The sequence below is a fragment of the Oncorhynchus kisutch genome, linkage group LG4, assembly GCF_002021735.2.
Source record: "Oncorhynchus kisutch isolate 150728-3 linkage group LG4, Okis_V2, whole genome shotgun sequence".
NCBI classification, from domain to species: domain Eukaryota; kingdom Metazoa; phylum Chordata; class Actinopteri; order Salmoniformes; family Salmonidae; genus Oncorhynchus; species Oncorhynchus kisutch.
In genome coordinates this window covers 40,119,855-40,135,405 of record NC_034177.2, presented here as the reverse complement: position 1 = coordinate 40,135,405, position 15,551 = coordinate 40,119,855, and the positions used below count along the sequence as shown (strand labels likewise).

The following is a 15,551-nucleotide window of genomic DNA, read 5'->3' as shown; positions in this document are numbered from 1 at the left end:
CAATTACAGCCTAATATACTTTAAACACTATTTTGCTTTCCCAACAGGAACTCTTATGTACGGCTGAGGCACCTATGTACCAACACCTGGGTGACTAGCACCAACTTTCCCATCGACACTGAGGAGGAGCGCCCCGTCATGCTCAAGGTCCCACATTACTCCCCCTGCTGTTTCAGTTCCACGATTGTTGCTTTTTTGTGCATCAAAACTCACCTATCAAATGTAGTCGCAACCTTCCGGTTACTAGTCACATGCTCTAACCACTAGGCTACCCTGCCCTCTACCCACAGATTGGCACTTGCCGTACGAAGGAGGACAAGGAGGCATTTGCCATTGTCTCTGTTCCCCTGTCTGAGGTCCGAGACCTGGACTTTGCTAACGATGCCAACAAGGTCCTGGAGTCGACCGTGAGGCAGCTGCAGTGTGGCAACATTGCTCAGAACGATAGGAGGTACAGAACAGTCTAGCCCTGTATAGGGCTCTGCTCAGAACGATAGAAGGTACAGAACAGTCTAGCTCTATATAGGGCTCTGCTCAGAACGATAGGAGGTGCAGAACAGTCTAGCCCTGTATAGGGCTCTGCTCAGAACGATAGGAGGTGCAGAACAGTCTAGCTCTATATAGGATGCTGCTCAAAACAATAGGAGGTGCAGAACAGTCTAGCTCTATGTAGGATGCTGTGCTTCAGTGCATGGATGTCCTAGAAGGCTACAATGCAGAGCCTGGTAAATAACTGGTTACATTTTTTTAGGGGCTACTTGTTTCCGAAAATCCTCTCACTGAAGGCATATCTATAACCGTATCTCCTTGTCCGTCCATCCGTATTGTATAATGTGTGAATATCTGTAAAGAAACCATCTGAGCCTAACTTTTCTCCAAACCGGCACCTTCCGCGAAGCCTGCCACTGTCTTCCCCAGCCGAGTTATACTGCAGGTGCCCGTTCGGAGAAAAGTTAGGTTCCACATTGTAGCCTTCTAGGACACCCATGATTGAATATGCGTCATCCTATATAGAGCTAAGTACAGTCCTGCTGACACAACCAAGACACCCTGGCTGTGTCTGAAAATGTTTCTAGCCATCAAATCCTCGCTTCCTCTTTTATTGTTTACGCCAATCGCCTTAAAGCGCATTGGAGGTCGGAGGGGAGGGACTTTGGATCATCTACTTCCTTTCTTTCAGACAGAGCAGAATCTGAGTGACAGAATCTGAGAGTGAAGAAAATTCGGAATGAGAAAGCAAGGATTTGACTGCTAGCAACGTTTTTAGACAGAGCAATGTAACTGAAAATAGCTCCTGAGGACAACACAACATGTGATAGGCCTTCAGTCAGTTTAGGAGGGACAGTATGCCCCCGAGTGACACATCCAAAAGGGTTACTTATGCTGTGTATTTTGATTACTAAGTATTCTTAACAAACCAATCAGGTTTATTCATTTCCTCATTCCCTGTGGCTGTTCTATTTCCGCAACAACCATGGCTCTCTGACAGACAAGGTATTCTGTGTACTACTGTCACATCCACCAATGTTCTTCTCCTACTACCATAAAACAAACTTTCAGACTAGAGGTCGACCGATTAATCGGAATGGATGATTAATTAGGGCCGATTTAAAGTTTTCATAACAATCTGAAATCGGTATTTTTGGGCGCCGATAATTTTTAAGATTTTTATATAATAATTATACCTTTTATTTAACTAGGCAAGTCAGTTAAAAACACATTCTTATTTTCAATGACGGCCTAGGAACGGTGGCTTAACTGCCTTGTTCAGGGGCAGAACGACAGATTTTCACCTTGTCAGCTCGAGGGATCTATTCTTGCAAACCTTACAGTTAACTAGTCCAACGCAATATAACGACCTGCCTCTCTCTCGTTGCACTCCACAAGGAGACTGCCTGTTACACGAATGCAGTAAGCCAAGGTAAGTTGCTAGCTAGCATTAAACTTATCTTATAAAGAACAATCAATCATAATCACTAGTTAACTACACATGGTTGATGATATTACTAGATATTATCTAGCATGTCCTGTGTTGCATATAATCTGACTGAGCATACAAGTATCTACCTGAGCGGTGGTAGGATGAAGCAGGCGCGTAAGCATTCATTCAAACAGCACTTTCCTGCGTTTTTCCAGCAGCTCTTCGTTGTGCGTCAAGCATTGCACTGTTTATGACTTCAAGCCTATCAACTCCAGAGATTAGGCTGGTGTAACCGAAGTGAAATGGCTAGCTAGTTAGCACGTGCTAATAGCATTTCAAACGTCAGTCGCTCTGAGCCTTCTAGTAGTTGTTCCCCTTGCTCTGCATGGGTAATGCTGCTTCGATGGTGGCTGTCGTTGTGTTGCTGGTTCGAGCCCAGGGAGGAGCGAGGAGAGGGACGGAAGCTATACCGTTACACTGGCAATACTAAAGTGCCAATAAGATCCAATAGTCAAAGGTTAATGAAATACAAATGGTATAGAGGGAAATAATCCTATAATTCCTATAATAACTACAACCTAAAATTTATTACCTGGGAATATTGAAGACTCATGTTAAAAGGAACCACCAGCTTTCATATGTTCTCATCTTCTGAGCAAGGAACTGAAACGTTAGCTTTCTTACATAGCACATGTTGCACTTTAACTTTTTTCTCCAACACTTTGTTTTTGCATTATTTAAACCAAATTTAACATGTTTCATTATTTACTTGAGGCTAAATTGATTTTATTGATGTATTACAGTGGGGCAAAAAAGTATTTAGTCAGCCACCAATTGTGCAAGTTCTCCCACTTAAAAAGATGAGAGGCCTGTAATTTTCATCATAGGTACACTTCAACTATGACAGACAAAACGAGAAGAAAAAAATCCAGAAAATCACATTGTAGGATTTTTTATTAATTTGCAAATTATGGTGGAAAATAAGTATTTGGTCAATAACAAAAGTTTATCTCAATACTTAGTTATATACCCTTTGTTGGACATGACAGAGGTCAAATGTTTTCTGTAAGTCTTCACAAGGTTTTCACACACTGTTGCTGGTATGTTGGCCCATTCCTCCATGCAGATCTCCTCTAGAGCAGTGATGTTTTGGGGCTGTTGCTGGGCAACATGGACTTTCAACTCCCTCCAAAGATTTTCTATGGGGTTGAGATCTGGAGACTGGCTAGGCCACTCCAGGACCTTGAAATGCTTCTTATGAAGCCACTCCTTCATTGCCCGGGCGGTTTGTTTGGGATCATTGTCATGCTGAAAGACCCAACCACGTTTCATCTTCAATGCCCTTGCTGATGGAAGGAGGTTTTCACTCAAAATCTCACGATACATGGCCCCATTCATTCTTTCCTTTACATGGATCAGTCGTCCTGGTCCCTTTGCAGAAAAACAGCCCCAAAGCATGATGTTTCCACCCCCATGCTTCACAGTAGGTATGGTGTTCTTTGGATGCAACTCAGCATTCTTTGTTCTCCAAACACGATGAGTTGAGTTTTTACCAAAAAGTTATATTTTGGTTTCATCTGACCATATGACATTCTCCCAATCTTCTTCTGGATCATCCAAATGCTCTCTAGCAAACTTCAGACGGGCCTGGACATGTACTGGCTTAAGCAGGGGGACACGTCTGGCACTGTAGGATTTGAGTCCCTGGCGGCGTAGTGTGTTACTGATGATAGGCTTTGTTACTTTGGTCCCAGCTCTCTGCAGGTCATTCACTAGGTCCCCCCGTGTGGTTTTGGGATTTTTGCTCACCGTTCTTGTGATCATTTTGACCCCACGGGGTGAGATCTTGCGTGGAGCCCCAGGTCGAGGGAGATTATCAGTGGTCTTGTATGTCTTCCATTTCCTAATAATTGTTCCCACAGTTGATTTCTTCAAACCAAGCTGCTTACAATTTTGTTTCTGTCTACATTTTTGTTTCTGGTGTCCTTTGACAGCTCTTTGGTCTTGGCCATAGTGGAGTTTGGAGTGTGACTGTTTGAGGTTGTGGACAGGTGTCTTTTATACTGATAACAAGTTCAAACGGGTGCATTAATACAGGTAACGAGTGGAGGACAGAGGAGCCTCTTAAAGAAGAAGTTACAGGTCTGTGAGAGCCAGAAATCTTTCTTTTTTTGTAGGTGACCAAGTACTTATTTTCCACCATAATTTGCAAATAAATTCATAAAAAATCCTACAATGTGATTTTCTGGATTTTTTTTCTCATTTTGTCTGTCATAGTTGAAGTGTACCTATGATGAAAATTACAGGCCTCTCTCATCTTTTTAAGTGGGAGAACTTGCACAATTGGTGGCTGACTAAATACATTTTCTTCCCCCACTGTATATTAAGTTAAAATAACTGTTCATTCAGTATTGTTGTAATTGTCATTATTACAAATAAAAATCGGCCGACGTATCGGCTTTTTTGGTCCTCCAATAATCGGTACCGGCGTTGAAAAATCATAATCGGTCGACCTCTATTTCAGACTGCTGAAGGAAGTGTACCAATGCTCTTTTGCGGGCCCCTGTTTCCCAGGTTTGTGACCAAGCTGTTGGAGGACCTGATCTTCTTTGTGTGCGAGGTCCCCAACAACGGTCAGGACGTACTGTCTGTGGTCATCTCCAACCCGAACAGAGAGAGGCAGAAACTAATGAGGGAACAGAACATTCTAGCCCAGGTCAGCTCAGTCATTCTCTCTCTCACACACACACACACACACACACACACACTCCCAGAAAATCACCTAAACATGTATCCTCTAGCTTTGGTCTTGCTTCTGCTTTGGCCAGTTTCTGTGTCGTTTGTCGTTGTCTTAACAAATATATTGGGTAATGATGACAGCGATGCATGCAGACCTTTATCACTTTTTCTTCATTGACCGTTTCAGATTTACATCTTCAACAGCTGTTAAGGTTAACAACAACTGTGCATATTTCTTTTAACGTCACAGACATATAGGCTAGTGCAGAAGCAGACAGGCACGCATAGCTAGAGGGAGGTGAATTTCACTGTCTCTTCCCTCAGGGTCATTACACTGTGACTTATGGGGATTAGAGTGCAGGGAGTAAGCGGTCCATCTGATAGCAGAAATTCAAGGGAGCAATAACTCCAGTCCATTATGCCAAAGGCCACGCTAATAGCATTGTTAGCGCTAATGATGCTGGCAGTGGTCATTATCGGGATTAGGAAGGATGCGGACAACATCAACACCATCTCCTTTTGAAGTGCATTTTCTTTGGCATCAGCAAGTTATCATGTCATAATCTTGTAACCTCTGAAATGTCTCTGTCTCCAGATTTTTGGTATTCTGAAGGCCCCGTTCACAGACCAGGGGGAGGGTCCCATGCTGAAGCTGGAGGACTTGGGGGACCAGCGCTACGCTCCCTTTAAGTACATGCTGCGGCTGTGCTACCGAGTGTTGCGCCACTCCCAACAGGACTACCGCAAGAACCAGGCTAGTAGTACTCCCTACTGTAGTTGTCCACAAAACCTACCTTACTTGGTCAATAACTTCAGATACTATAGTACCATACTAGTATATCGATTTGTTTTAGCATATCTCACATCTCATCATTAGTTAATTCAGTCACATGAATGTGAGAGATGAAAATCCATTGTTGTGTTTTGGTTAATGTAGAGAGAGAATACCATCTGTCATTTAGAGGATACCCATGAGAGTGAAGTCAAATTGTTGTGGCCTGAAGGGCTTTCCCATTCTAGCAGTTCCATTGCTATGCTCTTCGCTCTGCTATCCCTCTAGAACGTATGTTTTCCTGTGATGGTTTCGATTGGTCTCATTCTGCCCTCCAGGAGTACATAGCCAAGAAGTTCTCCATCATGCAGTCTCAGATCGGTTATGAAATCTTGGCGGAGGACACCATCACTGCCCTGCTCCACAACAACCGCAAGCTGCTGGAGAAACACATCACAGCCAAGGAGATCGAGACCTTCGTCAATCTGCTGCGTCGCAACCGAGAGCCCAGGTCAGGGCAGAGGAGGGATGTACAATACATAACACACATTATAATATGCATATGACACACACACACACATTTTATCCACAATGATCCCAATGTTTGGGTTAGATATACAAACTGGGGCTATAACGCACAATGTGCAAAAAAAATAAAAGTCTAATACTGTATTTTTGTGTTGCTTGTGGTTGTGAGATTTTTTAAAGCCACTCTACTGGGTTCATAGTCTTTCAGCAGATTAAGTCCATTGAGTTTGGTTGTCCTCTGTCTTCCTATCAGGTTTCTGGACTACCTGTCAGACCTGTGCGTGTCCAATAAGACGGCCATCCCAGTGACACAGGAGCTCATCTGTAAATTCATTCTGAACCCCGCCAACGCTGAGATCCTCATCCAGACCAAGTGAGTCACGCACACATCCTATGCTCTCTACCTAACACTGTAGTGCAGGTACAGTCTGTTTAGAATCAGCTTCTCAGATTGGGGACTGTTACTTGTCTTTTTACCGTGCAATGGGGCAGCGCTGACATTGGGCATGTACACTAATTCACATTCCATCATGCTGGTACATCTATATGAAAATACAGCTTGGATGAATATCAGTTAGCTGGTGTATGCAGAATTGTACACAGTTCAAATATACTACAGGATAGTAGTAGGCACTATGTGTCCGAATGCTCTTCTCCTCTGGCCATCTTCCACCCCCCCCAGGCTCATCCCCAGCATGGAGACTACCTTGCAGTCGTCCATGCTGCAGGAGGACACCGAGGAGGACGAGGAGGTGTGGCTCTACTGGATTGACAGCCACAAGGAGCCACACGGCAAGTCCATCCGCCACCTGGCCCAGGATGCAAAGGGCAACCACAAGCTGGACAATGACGTCATCACCTACTACAGGTACTAGACAGCTACTGCAGCAGGGCGTTCTGGGAATCTTTATTAGACACTTAGTGCCGAAACATTGGTTCTCCAATTTATTTATGTATCAAGTATTCATGGTCCTTTAATCTACACTGTGTCAACCATTTGGGTGTGTGTTTTCAGCTCCTACTTTGTGAATAAATAATGAATCCCACTTTTTTCTTTCCATTGATTGACACAAGTTTACTGTCAGGGTTCACCAACTGGCGAGCCCGGGTTTAATTAATTTGGCCTCCCACGTTCTCTGAGAAAATAAATATGTTTTAATTGTTGGACCAACAAATCAGCTCCAAGTGATTTATAATTTTAAAAAGTATTCCCACGCATAGTAGACAGATGTGATCGTAAAACAAATGTAAGCAAGGTTTGAAAGGATTGTTTTAGTCAAATATTATATCTGTTTCAGCTTTTTGTGGACAATTTGCAGACTACAAATTATTTGTGATTTATGTTCCGGCCACTTGACAATCCACTCTAGAAAAAATAGGCCCGCTGCTGAATCTAGTTGATGATCCCTATACTACAGCATGGCATATTTCTATGGGGCTTTATGAGTGTGCAGGCGCTATTTCTTCTACATTTCTATGACACCTCTTCTCCATGTATTTCCTATCTATCTTCCCCATCCACCTTCCAGATACCAGCTCAACCTGTTTGCCAAGATGTGTCTGGACCGCCAGTACCTGGCCATCAACCAGGTGTCCAGCCAGCTGCCCGTGGACCTGATCCTGCGCTGCATGTTTGACGAATGCCTGCCCTACAACCTGCGCGCCTCCTTCTGCCGCCTCATGCTGCACATGCACGTGGACCGCGAGCCACAGGAGGCAGTGGTGGCCGTGCGCTACGCCCGCCTCTGGACCGAGATCCCCTCCAAGATCACCATCCACGAGTGAGTGTGTGGGGGGGTGTGTCGTGGCTGGTGGGGGGGGGTGCTTTGATGTGTGGCTTTGGGATCTGAGGATTTGGCAATAACGGATCTGTAACTGGCACACCACCTGAAAGAAAATTACCTCTGGGTAGAGAATCATCGCAGGTGGATTGCATCTTCGGTTTGCTACATTTCTTTAATGCGTCTAGGTAGCGACAGCACTTTCTTTTCTCTACAGAATCATGGCAGTCATGTTCTAGGCTGAAGCTCTCTTTCACAGTTTTAAACAAGTAAATTTCTGTGTTCATTCGTTTCTCATGTAAAGACTGTGGAGTTTCTACGCTATACAGTAACTATACTCTATAACTGTCGCCCAAGGTATGAGTACGAGTTCACTGACACCTCCAGAGAGGAGATGAAGAGGAAGTTTGCCCCCACCATGGAGTTTGTAGAGGAATACCTCAAAGACGTGGTCAGCCAGCCCTTTCCCTTTGGAGACGAAGAGAAGAATGAACTGACTCTGGAGGTAAAAGAAAGTACACAATTATGGGTGCATGTGATTGGTTGTAATCCAAACTATGGATGTAGACATGTTTACTATCTTTTTGTTGTATTTTCAAAAGACACAATAATACAACACTTAGAACAGTCGATCTCCCACCCCACCCAGTGGTCACCATAGATGGTAATGGACATGATTACTTTCTGATGTTCAAGTTGTGTCTAACTCTGGCCTCTGTGGGGGGGAAATCCACATCTCTCTCCTCTCCTGTCTTGTAGGTGGTGCACCTGGCCCGTAACCTGGTTTATTTTGGCTTCTACAGCTTCAGTGAGCTGCTGCGTCTCACACGCACCCTGCTGGCCATCCTGGACTTTGTCCAGCACCCGCTTAACGACATGGCCGAGCTCCGCAAGAGCCCCGAGGCAGGTCAGTCACACAGAAAATGAATTAATTAAATAACGGATTAAAACATTTCATTAAATCACAAAACGATGTATTTATTTATTAAGCATGCACATTTCATATTGAATAATGCAATATAGATCGGTAGATGAAATGGTACATGAGTAGATATGAGTATACAAAACAAAAATATATATGCAACATGCAACAATTTCAAAGATTTTACTGAGTTACAATTCATAGGACAGCAGTCAATTTAAATAAATTCATTAGGCCCTAATCTATGGATTTCACATGACTGGGCAGTGGTGCAGCCATGGGTGGGCCTTGGAGGGCATACGCCCACTCACTTGGCAACCAGGCCCAGGCAATCAGAATGAGTGTTCCCCCACAAAAGGGCTTTATCACAGAAAAAAATACTTCTCAGGGGAAGTAAGCTTTTTTTGATTTTGGAAAATGTCAAATTATTTTGTTCTTTTTTTTCAGCTCATGAAACGGGACCAACACTGTTGCGTTAATATTTTTGTTCATTGTAGATGACAGTGTCCAGATCACAATCAGAAACAACTTTAAGAAACATGTGTTCTGATCCCCATCTCTTTGTTAAACCTACTGTTGTCTAAAGAGCTTGTATGTCCTGGATCGTGTTCATTAGGACACACAACAGAAAATGTTGCCATGTAGTCCCTGTCTTTTTCAGTCTGTCTCTCTGTCTTCCAGGGAACAACGTGTTTCGTACCATCCACGGTGTGGGAGAGATGATGACTCAGATGGTGCTGAGTCGAGGGCACGTCCAGCCTCACCACCTCCCGAACACACCCCCGTCCCTTCAGGACAGAAAACAACCACTCTGTCTGACAGACAACGAGGATGTCATGGTCATGGACACCAAGCTCAAAATCATTGAGATTTTACAGGTGAGTGTAGCTCCACCATGTGGTCTGGAGGGCCAGTTACCTGTAACTGTTGTGGCTTGAGGCTGGCTGTGGTCAAATCCTCTATCCTCTATATAATCCTCTATTGATTAAATACCTTTGGTACAATAATGTACTATAAACTGTGCCTTCCTTTAATTATACACATGCTAAAATGTTTTCTATTCTACCGGACCATTTACTTTGTACTTGTATTATTTCTTATTGTTGTTACATTGTTGAGAAGGAACCTGCAAGTAAGCATTTGGTTGGACGGTGTGTACCAGGGGTCGGCAACAGGCGAACCAAAACCGTCCCACAAGTGTTTTTTTTTATTTTGCCCCACAAGTTTTTAGTAAAAAGATCTCCAGGAATTCAGCTGAAAATTAGTTTAATTTAAGAAGTCTGTTCCCAAGTATTTCCACGACTAAAAAAAGAGACGTGATCGTGACTCAGTACAATCAAAGTATGAAGTTATTATTTTCAAATACAATTTGTTATTGGGCTTAGTTGTGGTCAATTTGCAGTGTACAAATGATTGTAATTTTGTTCCTGCCCCCGACCAACCGCTTCGACAAAAATCAATCTAGTTGCCTATCTACCCCTGATGTATATCATGTGTGAAAACGCAATAACAAACAGTTGGTAAACTCTCTGATTTCACTATTTTAGCTTTGTGTACATTTAGGTATTTAACATGGTGATCCTTTTATCTGCTTCCATCTTCTTCTCCCATCAGTTTATTCTGAGTGTGCGACTGGACTATAGGATCACCTACCTGTTGTCCATCTATAAGAAAGAGTTTGGGGACAGTAATCTACCGGACAGCTCTATGTCATTGTCTGAATTTCCCTCCATGTCAGGTAAAGCTCTATCATTACATAGGGACATCTTGGCCTGGTCCCAGATCTATTTGTACTGTCTTGCCAACTCCTATGCTCAAATTAGGACCAGGCTGGGGAAATCTTGAGTGTTTCAGTTAATATCTGAGAGAAATCCTGCTGGTTTGTTGATTGCTGTTGTAATCAATTGTTTGCGCTGTGCTGTCACAGCCACCAATTACTTTTTGTAATTGGGCTTTCTATAATTGAGTTCAGTGATTCACAATATTTTTTACAGTTTCAGATCCAGACATTGATGAGATTGCAGCCAAAGCAGAGACAATGTTTGCTGGAAGGTAAATCAACTGTGTGTGCCTGTATCTGTCTGTTGGACTACATACGTGTGTGTGAGAAAAAGGGTGCACTATGGTTTTAGTTCAGAAAAAGGTGGTGTGTTTGTGTGCCTATATGTCTGTGTCCCCGTGTCTGTCTAGAACCCTGTGTATGCCTCCAGTTCAGAACATTGTGCTGTGTCTGTAACAAGAACTCCAAGGTAGCCTGCCTAAATGACTATTGCCTTGTTGCACTCGCATCTGTAATTATGAAGTGCTTTGGAAGGCTTCTCATAACACACATCAGTAACATTATCTCAGGCACCCTGGACTCACTCCAATTCGCATACCGTCTACAGATGATGCAATCTCAATTGCATTTCACACTGCCCTCTCCCACCTGGACAGGAGGGGAAATAACTAGTGAGGATGTTGTTCATAGACTACAGGTCAGTGTCCAACACCATAGTCCCCTTCAAGCTCATCACCAAGCTGGAGAACCTGGGACTGAACCCCTCCCTCTGCAACTGGATCCTGGACTTCCTGACGGGATGGCCTCCGGTGGTAAGGGTAGGCAACAGCACCTCTGCTACGCTGACCCTCAACATGGGGTCCTCTCAGGGGTGTGTGTACTCCCTGTTCAACCATGACTGCGTGGCCACGCACGACTCCAACACCATCAAGTTTACTGACAACACGACGGTGGTAGGCCTGATCACTGACGGTGATGAGAATGCCTACAGGGAGAAGGTCAGAGATTTGGCCCGTGTGGTAACGGGACAACAATCTCTCCCTCAATGTCAGAAATACCAAGGAGCTGATCATGGACTGCCAGTGGGTCAGAAGTTTACATACACTCAATTAGTATTTGGTAGCATTGCCTTTAAATTGTTTAACTTGGGTCAAACGTTTCAGGTAGCCTCCACAAGCTTCCCACAATAAGTTGGGTGAATTTTGGCCCATTCCTGCTGACAGAGCTGGTGTAACTGAGTCAGGTTTGAAGGTCTCCTTGCTCGCACTTGCTTTTTCAGTTCTGCCCACAATTTTTCTGTCGGATTGAGATCAGGGCTTTGTGATGGCCACTCCAAAACCTTGACTTTGTTGTCCTTAAGCCATTTTGCCACAACTTTGGAAGTATGCTTGCGGTCATTGTCCATTTGGAAGACCCATTTGCGACCAAGCTTTAACTTCCTGACTGATGTATCTATTTTGTGAAGTGCACCAGTCCCTCCTGCAGCAAAGCACCCCCACAACATGATGCTGCCACCCCCGTGCTGATGTTCTTCGGCTTGCAGGCCTTCCCCCTTTTCCTCCAAACATAACGATGGTCATTATGGCCAAACAGTTCTATTTTTGTTTCATCAGACCAGAGGACATTTCTCCATAAAGTACCTTCTTTGTCCCCGTGTGCAGTTGCAAACCGTAGTCTGGCTTTTTTATGGCTGTTTTGGAACAGTGGCTTCTTCCTTGCTGAGCGGCCTTTCAGGTTATGTCGATATAGGATTCGTTTTACTGTGGATATAGTTTTGTACCTGTTTCCTCCAGCATCTTCACAAGGTCCTTTGCTGTTGTTCTGGGATTGATTTGCACTTTTCGCACCAAAGTACGTTCATCTCTCCGAACACGTCTACCTTCCTGAGCGGTATGATGGCTGCGTGGTCCCATGGTGTTTATACTTGCGTACTATTGTTTGTACAGATGACCGTGGTACCTTCAGGCATTTGGAAATTGCTCCCAATGATGAACCAGACTTGTGAAGGTCTACAATTTTTGGCAGATTTCTTTTGATCTTCCCATGTCAAGCAAAGAGGCACTGAGTTTGAAGGTAGGCCTTGAAATACATCCACAGGTAGACCAATTGACTCAAATTATGTCAATTAGCCTTTTTAGAATATTATGTCAATTGTATTATGTCAATTTAGAAGCTTCTAAAGCCATATCATTTTCTGGAATTTTCCGAGCTGTTTAAAGGCACAGTCAACTTAGTGAATGTAAACTTCTGACCCACTGGAATTTTGATACAGTGAAATAATCTGTCTGTAAACAATTGTTGTAAAAATGACTTGTGTCATGCACAAAGTAGATGTCCTAACCGACTTGCCAAAACTTTAGTTTGTTAACAAGAAACTTGTGGAGTGGTTGAAAAATGAGTGTTAATGACTCTAATCTAAATGTATGTGAACTTCCGACTTCAACTGTAGTAACCTTACCCTGCCTTCATGTAAATATATACCTCAATTACCTCATACCCCTGTTTTGTATTCACATTTTCTTTTTACTCTGCTTGATTGGGAAGGGCTTGTATGCAATTATTTCATGTTAAATCTACACCCGTTGTATTCGGCAAGTGAAAAATTATATTTTATTTTAACCCTGTGTCTGGTGCTTCCAATTCAGTGTATCGTGCCGTGTCTAAGAATGTTTCTCTCTAACCCTGCTTCTGGTGCTTCTAGTTCAGAGTGTAGTGCTGTGGAGCTGGATGACGAGGGAGGCAGGACCTTCCTGAGGGTACTGATCCATCTCATCATGCAGGACTACACCCCGCTGGTGTCCGGCTCGCTGCAGCTCATGTTCAAACACTTCAGCCAGAGAGCCGAGGTCCTACAGGCCTTCAAACAGGTAAAGGCACAGTTTGTGGTTCATGAGCGTGCGCCTGATCTGTTTTTATGTGTGTGTCTGATTTCACTGTGTGTTCCTGTGGTCTCCTGCAGGTGCAGTTGCTGGTTTCGGAGCAGGATGTGGAGAACTACAAGCAGATCAAGACTAACCTGGACCAGCTCAGGCTGGCGGTGGAGAAGTCTGAACTGTGGGTGGAGAAGAGTGGAGGCTACGGCAGTGAGGACATAGGAGACAGCCAAGTCAAGGAGCAGACCATGGAGGTACAACACTATACTTTACAGTATACTATTGTACCCCATCGTACAGTATAGTATGCCCCCTATAGGTCACACAGCACTTATGGCTAAGGGAGGGCTGAATCCTAACTTCCAAATATTTTTGTGTTGTGTGAATGACAGGAGGCGGGCATCCTGAGTCCAGTACAGGATGGGGATGTGAAGCCTCATATAGACAGCAACAAGGCTAACAACTACAACATCGTCAAAGAGGTGGGCTGCCATTCTGTCCCCTTATAGTGTGTGTGGTATTGGCAGCGTAATCAATTAGTCAGTGCAGTCTGAAAATACATCATGACCCTGGGGTTATTGATTGCACAATAACAATTTACAGACCTCACATCACTGGCCAATATGTGGCCAACATGAGCTGGACTTGCCTGCCTTGTAACCTGCCTTGCCTTTCTTAAATGCTCCTGAGGGGATACAATAACATTGAATTGAATGAGCTTCAGTAACATTAAATTAAAGCAGCTGAAAAAGTGTAGTTTAGACTTCTTGCTATGTAGCCATTAATGCATGTACAGTGCATTCGGAAAGTATTCAGACCCCTTGACTTTTTCCACATTATGTTACGTTACAGCCTTATTCTAAAATGGATCTACACACAATACCTCATAATGGCAAAGGGAAAAACAGTAAAAAAAACAACAACATTTACATAAGTATTCAGACCCTTTGCTATGAGACTCATTTGAGCTCAGGTGCATCCTGTTTCCATTTGATTATCCTTGATGTTTCTTCTTGATTGGACATGATTTGGAAAGACACACACCTGTCTATATCAGGTCCCACAGTTGACAGTGCATGTCTGCGCAAAAACCAAGCCATGAGGTCGAAGGAATTGTCCATAGAGCTCCGAGACAGGATTTTGTCGATACACAGATCTGGGAAAGGGTACCAAAAATGTCTGCAGTATATGGTCCTTCCAGAACACAGTGGCCTCCATTATTCTTAAATGGAAGAAGTTTGGAACCACCAAGACTCCGAGAACTGGCCGCCCAGCCAAACTGGGCAACCGGTTGAGGAGGGCATTGGCTCAGGGAGTTCCTCTAGAGTTCCTCTGTGGAGATGGTTGTCCTTCTGGAAGGTTCTCCCATCTCTGCAGCACTCTACCAATCAGGCCTTTATGGTAGAGTGGCCAGACAGAAGCCACTCCTTAGTAAAAGGCACCTAAAGGACTCTCAGACCATGAGAAACAAAATTCTCTGGTCTGATGAAACCAACATTGAACTCTTTGGCCTGAATGCCAAGTGTCACTTCTGGGGGAAACATGGAACCATCTCTACGGTGAAGCATGGTGTTGGCAGAATCATGCTGTGGTGATGTTTTTCAGCTGTAGGGACTGGTAGTCTAGTCAGGATCGAGGTAAAGATGAACAGAGAAAAGTACAGAGATCATTGACGAAAATGTGCTCCAGAGTGTTCAGGACCACAGACTGGGGAGAAGGTTCACCTTCCAGCAGGACAACAACCCTAAGCACACAGCCAAGACAATGCAGGAGTGGCTTCGGGACAAGTCTCTGAATGTCCTTAAGTGGCCGAGCCAGAGCCCGGACTTGAACCCGATCGAACATCTGTGGAGAGACCTGAAAGAAGCTGTGCAGTGACACTTCCCATCCAACCTGACAGCTTGAGAGGATATGCAGAGAAGAATGTGAGAAACTCTCCAAATACAGGTGTGCCAAGTTTGTAGCATCATACCCAAGAAGACTTGAGGCTGTAATCGCTGTTAAAGGTGCTTCAACAAAGTATTGAGTAAAGGGTCTGAATACTTATGAAAATGTGATATTTCATTTGTATTTTTTATGAGCAAACATTTCAAAAAAAAAAAACTTTTTGCTTTGTCGTTATGGGGTATTGTTTGTAGATTGATGAGAGGGGGGGAAAAACAATTTAATCCATTTTAGAATAAGGCTGTAACATAATTAAGTGGAAAAAGTGGTCTGAATACTTTATGAATGTGC

The 15,551-nt window shown here is 43.8% G+C and overlaps 1 protein-coding gene across 2 annotated transcripts in view; it reads left to right on the top strand.

The window, feature by feature from the left end:
* LOC109889517 (inositol 1,4,5-trisphosphate receptor type 2) overlaps positions 1-15,551 on the top strand; it is a 152,453-nt gene that overhangs the window by 36,191 nt on the left and 100,711 nt on the right. For both annotated transcript variants that reach the window (XM_020480989.2, XM_020480988.2), the window contains exons 12-27: positions 48-147; positions 291-451; positions 4,496-4,637; positions 5,256-5,414; positions 5,771-5,943; positions 6,214-6,333; positions 6,643-6,828; positions 7,490-7,741; positions 8,099-8,246; positions 8,501-8,648; positions 9,345-9,541; positions 10,278-10,401; positions 10,658-10,715; positions 13,145-13,310; positions 13,403-13,570; positions 13,709-13,798. In XM_020480989.2, coding sequence (XP_020336578.1) covers positions 48-147; positions 291-451; positions 4,496-4,637; positions 5,256-5,414; positions 5,771-5,943; positions 6,214-6,333; positions 6,643-6,828; positions 7,490-7,741; positions 8,099-8,246; positions 8,501-8,648; positions 9,345-9,541; positions 10,278-10,401; positions 10,658-10,715; positions 13,145-13,310; positions 13,403-13,570; positions 13,709-13,798 — 2,392 coding nt within the window. The remainder of the gene's footprint in view (positions 1-47; positions 148-290; positions 452-4,495; positions 4,638-5,255; positions 5,415-5,770; positions 5,944-6,213; positions 6,334-6,642; positions 6,829-7,489; positions 7,742-8,098; positions 8,247-8,500; positions 8,649-9,344; positions 9,542-10,277; positions 10,402-10,657; positions 10,716-13,144; positions 13,311-13,402; positions 13,571-13,708; positions 13,799-15,551) is intronic.